The 10336-nt window shown below is 42.2% G+C and overlaps 1 protein-coding gene across 1 annotated transcript in view; it reads right to left on the bottom strand.

Moving 5' to 3' along the window:
- ADAMTS9 (ADAM metallopeptidase with thrombospondin type 1 motif 9) overlaps window positions 1-10336 on the bottom strand; it is a 218395-nt gene that overhangs the window by 31087 nt on the left and 176972 nt on the right. The window contains exon 31 of the mRNA XM_007948081.2: window positions 3732-3902. Within this exon, the coding sequence (XP_007946272.1) occupies window positions 3732-3902 (171 nt within the window). The remainder of the gene's footprint in view (window positions 1-3731; window positions 3903-10336) is intronic.

Here is a 10336-nt window from a genome sequence, read left to right on the forward strand (position 1 = left end):
TCCAATTCCTCCCCCTGCTGCCTCCTGGCAACCACTACAGTTTTGCCTTTTCTAGAATGTCATACAGTGTATATGTGAAGCACAGAGCATTTCAAGGGCACAAAACTACTACATATGATACCATCAGGGTGGCATGACATTATGCATTTCTTAAAACCCACAGGAATGTACAACACAAAGAGTAAGCCCTAATGTAAACTATGGGTTTTCATTAGTAGTAATGTATCAGCGTTGGTTCATAAATTGTAGCAAATGTAACACACTAATGCATGACATTAATAAGAAAACTGCATGCAGCAGGGACAAGGGCATAAGGAAAACGTACTTTCTGTATAACTTGTTTATAAACCTAAAACGACTCTACAAAATTAAGTGCATTAAGAAAAACTGAATTGTAATTCATTTAGCTTTGATGATTCTTTAGGCAACAACATCAAAGAACTGTTCAACTCCTCTGCAAAGGTGTTATTTAAAATCAGGGTGTATATCAAGTCCCCAGCTGGTGCAAATGGCTAAGTGCTGGCTATGCACTAAAAGGTTGGGGGTTCAAATCCTTCTGGGGTACCTCAGAAAAAAGGCCTGGCAATCTACTTCTGAAAGATCACAACCATTGAAAACCCTACAGAGCACAGTTCTATTCTAACACGTAAGGGTCACTCTTGAGTCAGAATTGGCTGGGAACAGTGATTTGGTTTTGGTTTTATCAATATTCTCTAGACCAAAGGTTACTTGGGGAAGGCCACATGAACCCCTGAAACAGTATGCAGCAGGTGGAACATTTATGCTTTCTCTGGGTTGAGGAACCACAGCTTTCATCAGTTCTCAAGGGTGCTTAAGAACTACAGTATCTCCTGTTTCCTAAGTCTTCTGCACTGTTGCTTTAAATCATGTCATTTTCCTCCCTTGTAACACTTCCAGAGAGGAGGGTCCCCTTGGGGAGATCCCAGAGAGAGGAAAGAACAGGCCCAGCCAGAGGCACAGAGCGGTCCTGAGCCTTCCCCTCTAGCTGGCTCAAGACCTGGACATGCTCCGTCAATGCTTCTTCCTTCTTTGGTTGCCCTGTTCAAATGCTCAAAGGCCTACGTGAAGGCAGACCAGGGGCGTGCAAGACTAGCTCGCAGTGTTGTCTGCCTGGGCAGATGGCCAACAAATGTTCTGTCTGTCTAAACTGTGCGTAACCTGAAGGTGTCTAACCTGGGGGCTTGCATATATTGACCTCAGTCAATATGTGAACTGAACAAATGAGGCTGTAAGTTTGAGAAGGCAAATGCTGACACCTTCAACCCTACAAAGCTGAAGTGGAAGCAGCCCACTGGTCACTTATATGGGGAAACAGTGGGAAAGAGTTGTTTTCTGATGAACCTGAGCCCCAAATGTAGTCAGGTTGGGTTCAAAGGCCTCCACAGCTCTGAAAAGAAGCTGTGAAGAATAGACACCAGTAAGCAGCACTGTGAAAATGCTGACTGCCTCTGGCTTCCCCGTACCATTTCAGATCAGAGTTCTGAAGGATGAGAGCTGAACCAGAAGTTAGGGATCTCATCAGTGAGGAACTTTTAGGGATGAATTCAAGAGAATGGAGAAGCCATCACCAAACATCTTCTCCTACCCTCCAACTTCCCTGAGATTCGAATGGGTTAAACCTATGTAAAGGGCTATTTGGAATACTCATTTGGATTTCACATGTTCCTGGCTGGCAAATCATCATCTGTGTCCTGGACCACATCTCTCTTCTACTCTTTAAGGACCTATAGTTGTATTCAAAGGAGCTCTGGTGGCATAGTTGATAAAGCACTTGACTGCTAACCAGAAGGTCAGCAGTTCAAATGCACCAGCTGCTCCATGGAAGGAAAAGGGGAGATTTACTTCAATAAAGATTTACAGCTATGAGTCAGAAATGACTCAATGGCAGTGAGGTGGTTTTTTTGTTGTTGTTGTTCTACTCAGGGCATACCAAGACCATGTAGGGGTGACTTAGAGCAAGGTTTCTCAACTTTGGCACTATTCATATTTTGGGCTGATTAACTCTTCGGTGTGGGGGCTGTGCACTATAGGATCTTCAGCAGCATCACTAGAGACCAGTAGCATACCCTGCTCCCAAGCTGTGACAACCAAAAATGTCTCCCCACACTGACAGAAGTCCTTAGAGAGGCAAAACCACTGGGGCAGAGTAAAGGGTGGGGAGATGCAGTTAGAGACTTTAGGACATAGTGAGGAAACAAGAGTTCAGTGCCCAACATACTTAACACCTGTATGAAAATATTTATCTTGTTAAATATGAAAATGCTGTCCTTCCAAACTTGGACGTGACCCTGTTTAAAGTCAGAACATTACCTAACAATCCTGAGCACCTGTGCTATGACCTCAGCTGCTTCCCTTCCACACCTCTAAATTTTTTGGGGGGGCAAATGACACTTGTTTTGATGTTACAGGCCTTCTACTATTTGGAAAGATTATGAGGTTTGAAAATAATATAATCATCATATTACCATTGGTTTATTAATAATAAAAGGAGCCCTGGTGGTGCAGTGGTTAAAGTATTTGGCTACTAACCAAAAGGTTGGTGGTTCAAACCCACCAGCTGCTCTGCAGGAGAAAAGAGGAGGCAGTCTGCTTCTGCAAAGATTTACAGCTTTGGACAGACACCCTATGGGGCAGTTATACTCTGTCAAAATCGACTTGATGGCAGGATGTTTCAGTTTAGGTACGCATTGTGTGAAGGAGGAGATAAGAAAGAAAAAGGTACACAGGGAAGAAGTAACTATGGGGAGGAAGTGGGAGGTGAGCTATTGCACTGTGGGAAATTTCAGTCAATGTCATGAGACAAAGTGTATGTGAGCTGCTGTATGGAAAGTGAATTTGCTCCATAAACTTTCACCCAAATCACAATTAAAAAAAAAAGAAAGAAAGAAAAAAAGTAGACATTTTAGATTCTTTGGATCTAATGAAACAAATAATTTTTTCCTCTGGATCAGAGGTTGTAAATATTCAATCCACGTCAGGTCCATGGCAGTATCTGGTTTGCCCACACAACATTTTAAACGAAAAAATTGAGCTCACATTTTGAAATCAGGAGATTTCACATAACAGTCCAGACTCTTGGCTTCCCTTGAAAAATGTGATTTGGTAACACTGGGTCCTCATCTCTGCATGGCTTCACAGGGGGTGGAAGAAAGCCTGTTCCCTATACAGAGCATAGTTCCCACCTCTCCCTGATGTCTCCCTGATCCTAAGGTATCTTCTTCTACTTAACCTTCAGGTACGTACAAGCATCATAAGAATTTGCAGTGGTGTAGTGCCCAAGGCATTTGACTGCTAACCAGAAGGCTGGTGATTCAAACCCACCAGCCACTCCCTGAAAGGAAGACTGGGCAATCTACTTCCATAGAGATACCTCCTCTAAAACCCAGGGAGACGTTGCTATGAGTCGGGATCAACTGGACAGCAGTGAGTTTGGGTTTTTTTGGTACTAAATCTAAATCCTTTCTGATCATATCAATAGACAGCCAGGTGAACCACAGAATGTAAGAGAAGCTTAGAGAGCATCTTATCTCTTTCTCCCAATTTGCATATGTGGGAACTCTGGCCCAGTAGGGCAGAAGGGCTTGCCTGAGAACACACAGTCACTCACAGCAGCACCAGCAGGTGGGCCCAAGCCTCCCGCACCTTGCCCTCAACACCTGTTCTCAGGCCATGGCTGATCTGAAGGTGATTACAGAGTTCCCAGAACATACCTCTGACCATTCTCCTGTGATCCAGACATACTCGCAGGGTTGTAAACTGCAGCTCTTGTGGTCGGCAGGCCTCTGGGTCACGTCGCAGTGCATACTGTGAACCTCACCCTTGTTCTCATCCACACACACCACCTTGCGGTACCTGGAGCCTTCACCACAAGTCTTGGTGCACTGTTCAAGACAGACAAAATGGGTTTTTATATGGAAGAATAATCAATGACTGATTATATCATGTTATTATTACTGTAGCAGATTCTTGTTGTTGACAGTAGTTATGTCCTAAAAGTCCCTGCAAATGTTGAATTAGTGAATATTGAGCCAGCCTTGCTTTGCCTTAACTGGAAACGTGCACATTGCTCTGTACATGTCTGTGAGTCACCTCAAAAACACCGTGATGAATGATTTTGAGGCTACAAATAAACTTTAGCAAGTAGGTGAATTTGCAATATAGAGTCTATGAACAATGAGGATTGAAGAGTTTACTGATAAGCCAGGAACAATTTTGTTACGTAACTGGGATTAAAAAAAAAAAAAAAAAAAGAGAGAATTCTCTAATTATCCCTGTCCTCTAGGATCTCACAGTCCTAAAGGATATACAGATAAACAAATAGAGTTGATCCTCCATGAGTTTGAAGTGATTTGCTCCTCCCTACTCCCCTCACAGTGCTTGCAATTCCTAGTTGTACCTACATCCATCTTTTGATTTTTGTGAATATTGCTTCTACAAACACTAGTGTATGTGTCTGAATACGTGATTTCAGTTTTTGGGGATATGAACTTAGGAGCAGAATTGCTGGGTCATATGGTACGCTCTGTGTCTTTGGTGAGTCACTTTGTTCTTTAAGGATACAGGAGTATGTCCTTCTAGGAGGAACACTTTATTACCTTCAAACTTAGGTTACGATTTCCATTGCTTGGAAGCAAACATCAATACCTATGATGTAGAGTTATTTGCAATTTTTCTGGGATATAAGTATGAATTGCAAGTACTGTGAGGTGGGAATGGAGAAGCAAATCACTTCAAGATAATGCAGGAGGCTAGCTGATCCCAGTTTCCTTGCTCGGTGTAGCTTTGGGGGTTTCTGTTCCCTGTGAAGGTCACTATGGGTAGGAAATGACTTGATGGTAAAAGGATTTGGTTCCCCTGAAATGTGTGGGAACTACTGTGAAGTGATAACATTTTTATTACCATAATTAAAAAAGGAAAAGAAAAGCCAAATGCTCTAGAGAGCCACTGAATGTTAAAACAAAACCATGTTAATTTGTGATGTGTAGATCTGTGCAGAAGAAATACTTAACTTGCTGTAGAAAAATAATTCCTTAGTTAAATCCTTAGAAAACCAGTAGTTAAGGTGGCTCAGAGAAGGTCATGATTATTGAGTAGCCAGACCTGAACCAAACCTCCAACGTCCGCTCTCATTTTCATGAACCCAAACTGCTTTACTTTGCATCAATACGTGACAGTTTAAAGCAGCATAGCAATGATTCCTACTCACTTTACATTTGTTAAGTGTGTCTCTCTTGATCTTGAAGAATGGTTAACTACTATAAAAAATATTTTGTCAGTGCTGTAAAATGGAGTTGGGAACAGACAGGTATTGCCAATGGGGACAAGGGAGTTGAGAAACTTTACTTTGAATATAACTTTTAGAAAAATTAACCTAAGTTAATAAGTGACTTGCCTAGGTCTTTGGAATTAGTCAACAGTAACTCTGAACATCACGTAGGAAGGATTTTCTCCTGGAGTCCTGAATCCTAACTAAGGCACAGGAATTGTATAATCAGAAAACAAATGCAGCCCATGCTATCGAGCTTATCAACTTCTGGTATACTCCCCCACCCTTCCACGATGTATGACTCCTTCTCCTGCCCTGGAATAATACGACATACAAGGCGTATAATAAACAGCTGGAAAGTTCAACTGGATTCATTTTAATTTCCAAAAGGTTTTCTCAAATTTTATTTTGACTTTTAGGGAAAAAAAAAAAAAAAACTCTACTAAGTGAGTGCATTAGTGGGAGCTCTGGTAGCGTAGTGCCTAAGGCACTTGACTGCTAACCAGAAGGCTGGCAGTTCAAACCCACCAGCCGCTCCTCGGAAGGAAGAAGGGGCAATCTACTTCTGTAGTGATACTGCCTCAGAAACCAAAGGAGGGGTTGCAATGAGCCAGGTCTGACTTGATGGCACATAACAACAACAACAACAAGAAGTACATTAGTAATCCCACCACCTTCTTGAATTTCAGCCACATTATGGTTCAGAAACACAATACTCACTGTGCTGGGCTAAATTAGGTATGAACTCACTGTCCTACAGGATACCTGTGTCTTTAAATGTGCTGAAATTCATGGGGCGGGGCTATTCCAGATTTGTGGGTAAAGAAGATAGCAGAATGACCTTTTCAGGTACCATTCTTTTTATCCATGTAGGCTGGTCACATAGTGATGGTCTACAAAGGATCATTTGATGCAATGAGTAGAAAATGTCTTTCCATAAGATTATAATCAAGTTCCTTAAAACTTTCAAATAAATCTTTGATGAGATTCCGTAAGCATGGTGGGAAAGAATATCCCTTCATATTGCTTTTCTCCACTGATGAAAAATTTTGGCATTTCTAGTGCCAAATAACATTACTCGCTAACACATGGACAGGAAAGTCTCAGAACTACATGGGAAATTTGACAGCACAGTATTCTTGGTGTGTTGTGTTGAGTTCTAATGTGGTAAGGAACTGCACTTACAAATCAATTCATCTAACATTGCTTTAAATAAAAAAACAAACAAACAAAAACACACAACAGTCCTCAGGTTATCAATAGATTCTATTCCCAAAACTAATTTTTAAAAAGCCAGGTATTTACTGTTTGGACTATTTTGACCCAAATTAGCATTTGCAAATGAAAGAGGAGGTTAATATTATACTATGGAGACTTTTTATAACTTTAAAGATTGTCTTTCATTCAACACATATTTACCATGGCCCAAGTCCTGTGCAGGGTCCTGGGATATAGCCTGATGTTTCCTTACTCACCCTCTCTCTCTGTATGACACCCAGGAAGGCTGTTACTGCAAGCCTGGGGTCCTGTGTGTCAGGTCAACTGGATAACTATTGACCACTGGGATTAAACACTTGGGCGCCTTGTATGACTGTGTGAGCAGACTGGGGTTCATAATGTACCTTTCTCAATGGCACAGACAGTTAAGGGCTCAGCTGGTAACCAAAAGCTTGGCAGTTCAAGTCTATCCAGTGGTGCCTCAGAAAAGAAGCATGATGATCTACTGAAAAATCAGCCACTGAAAACCCTATGGAGCTCAGTTCTACTTTGACACACACAAGGTCGCCATGAGTTAGAATAGGCTCTATACCCAGTCTATGGCAACTGGGTTTTTTTTTTTTTTTTCTTCTGTTCATGATAGGGAGGGTAACTGAATAAGAAAATATCAGTGCCTTCTGCAAATGTGAGAGAAATGAGAGAAGGGGAGAAGGGATGGAAATTTCCAGAGTCAAAGCAGCTGAATGCGGTGCCCAGGTAGTGATGGATGAGAGGGACAAGTGAAGGGGACACTCATTTAAGGAGAGGAAGAGGAACCATTCTCTGGAGGTGCTCATTCTGGATCGAGGCACAGAGGTGAGAGACATCATGAATGGGGTGGGCAAGGAATGTCTGAGATGGGAGAAGGGAGAAAAGTCCCTTGGTGGTGCAAACAGTTAATACACATGGCTGTTAACTGAAAGGCTGGAGGTTCACATCCACCCAGAGACACCTCATTAGAAAGGCCCGATGATCTACTTCCAAAATATCAGCCATGGAAAACCCTATGGGGCACAGTTCTACTCTGACACATATCGGGTCACTGTGAGTCAGAAGTGACTCGGTGGAAGCTTTTTTTTAGTCTGAGGTTATTAGAGCATACGATTGGAGACTGGGATTTTTAAGAAAAAGGGTAGGCAGAAGCCAGGTCACAAAGTGAGGCTTGTGAAACTCCCACTCTGCTTAGGAGTAAATCTAAACCCTTGCCTAGGCCTACAGGGTACATTGTAACCCAGCTGCTCCTGCAGCTCCAACTTCATTTCAATTGCTCATCTCCTCGCTCACTCTATTCCTGCCATGCTGTGCTTCTGTCCATGCACATGAGGGACCTGTCTTCTGTCAGGGCCAATGCAAAGCCCTTCCTTCTACCTGGAATCATCTTATCTTTGCTCTTCACACCCTTGAGAAGTCAAGACTGGCCCATCATTCTCTGTCTCTATCTCAGCACCTTGGGGTTCTTTTCCCCTTAGCAGCACTTTCACATGTAGTATTTCACATTCATATACATATAAATGTTTGTTTGTATGTTTTCTTTCTGTTCCCTCATTAGACTATAAATCCTACTATAGTAATTTCATATTCTCTGTTGCATCCCCACTGCCTAGTGCCTGGCAGTTTGCAGACACTTGATAAAAATTCAATGAATATGTAAATGAGGGAATGAATAATAAAGAGTTAATACCCAGCCCTATACTTGCCTCAAAATCTGATCACTCCCTCTTGTAATCTTCCTGAAAATCTATGTAACCAACTGACCAAAGTCCTGATCATTTTTAACTTCTCTGGACTAAGGGGATGAACGTGGGAATCATTCTACAGTTGATCTCAATAAAAGTCCTTAGAATCCAAATACTTACTAAAGCCACCCATGTCTGTCCTGCGCCAAACAGAAATGGGGAAAGCGGTTCTGCAAAGGCAAGATGTGTCTGAGCACAGCTTGTCCATGGCATTGTGACAAGAAAACAAACAGCTGTTCTTACAGGAAAAAGTGTTTGCAAGAATGTTGTAAAAGACATTTTAGAATGCCATGGTGTAGTGCCTAACACGTTTGACTGCTAACCAGAAGGCTGGTGGTTCCAACCCATCAGACGCTGCTCGGAAGGAAGACTAGGCAATCCACTTCCATAGAGATATTGCCTCAGAAACCCACAGAGGGGTCACTATGAGTCGAATCTACTGGAAGGCAATGCCTTTTAAAGAGCTAAAGGAGCTCTGGTGGCGTAGTGCCTACGGCATTTGACTGCTAATCAGAAGGCTGGCAGTTCAAACCCACCAGCCACTCCTCTGAAGGAAGACTGGGCAATCTGCCACCTCAGAACCCCAAGGAGGGGTCACTATGAGTCTGATCTAACTAGACAGCAGTGAGTTTATTTTGGTTTAAAGAGGAAAGGCCATCAATTTGTAGGTATTTCTCTTTTCCTTTCTCTCTCTCACTCCCTCTTTTTCTTTTCTTCCTTCTCTTCCTATTTCCCTCTCTCTATTCATCCATCCCTGTTGTCCCTTGATGTATTTATAGATTTATTCATTTAACAAGCATCTTCTAAGTTGCAGGAACCAAGCTAAATGCTGGCAAAACTCTCCTGAACAAGCCCCCTAACTTCAAATAGCTGATAAAATGGAAGAAAAAAACAGAGAACAAAAATTCAGGGTGGTAAGAGTCAGAGCAGAGTAATTTCAGAGTGTTATCAGAGCTGAGAGGGGGACATCTGACCCTGTAGTAAGGAAGTGTGATCAGAAAAGGTTTCTGGGAGGAAGTGATTTCTTGGGTGAGCCCTGAAGCATGAGCCAGAGTGACAGGTGAGGGAAGGAACAGGGCAGCCTCATTACAATGCAGAGGTACTGGAGAGGGAGAGAGTGCTCTAAGTAACCAAATCCAAACCCACTGCCATCGAGTAGATTCCGACTCAGAGAGACCCCCATTGGTTTTCTGAGGTGGTAATCTTTATGGAAATAGACTACCCAGTCTTCCTTCTGTGGAGTGGCTGGTGGGTTTGAACCACCAACCTTCTGGTTAGCAGTCAAATGCCTTAGGCACTATGTCACCAGAGCTCTAAGTAAAGAAGAAAGGAAAAAAAACAAAACAAAACAGAACAAAACACTAGTAAGACCTGGGAGATGCATTCCTTATTGCTAAGAAATGCATAACTCATATACCAACAATTCAAGGTTGATCAAAAGAATCTCTGTAGTTATGTCAATTTATGTATTCAGATTATAATATATTAATACTATTAATTAGAAAATCCAACTTTTAGTGAGCTCAAACCATTTGTGTCACAAAGGAAGGACTTTAGGGGAACTTGAAGGGTAATGTGCTTTCAAGTGACCACTCATTTACTGTTTAACAGAGGCACTGTACATTGGAAAAGTAGGAACAATTAATAGTCACACTAGAACAGCAGACATAAACCAGGACTGCCCCAGGTAAATAGGCCACATGCTCCCCCATACCTGTGACTTGGTCTACTAATTCTCAAAAGATTTAAAAGATTTTTTAAGTTTATTTTCAAACAATTCCACATAAGCATTTAAACTCTAAATTGGGCAAAACTGAACAAGGAGAGGACAAATAATTCACCCAAAGTTGGCAGGTGATATTGAAAGCCCACTGTTGTTATTTGCAGCCCAAGTTGAAATGCTGGTCATCGTCTCCACGCTATACCAGGAGGCCACTACAGCTTTTCTGGAAGCCTAAAATGTGCTCTGGTAGCATAGTGCCTAAGGCACTTGACTGCTAACCAGAAGGCTGGCGGTTCAAACCCACCAGCCACTCCTCAGAAGGAAGGTTGGGCA

The sequence above is a fragment of the Orycteropus afer genome, unplaced genomic scaffold, assembly GCF_000298275.1.
Source record: "Orycteropus afer afer isolate SDZICR_OR568_19922 unplaced genomic scaffold, OryAfe1.0 scaffold00201, whole genome shotgun sequence".
Taxonomy (NCBI): domain Eukaryota; kingdom Metazoa; phylum Chordata; class Mammalia; order Tubulidentata; family Orycteropodidae; genus Orycteropus; species Orycteropus afer.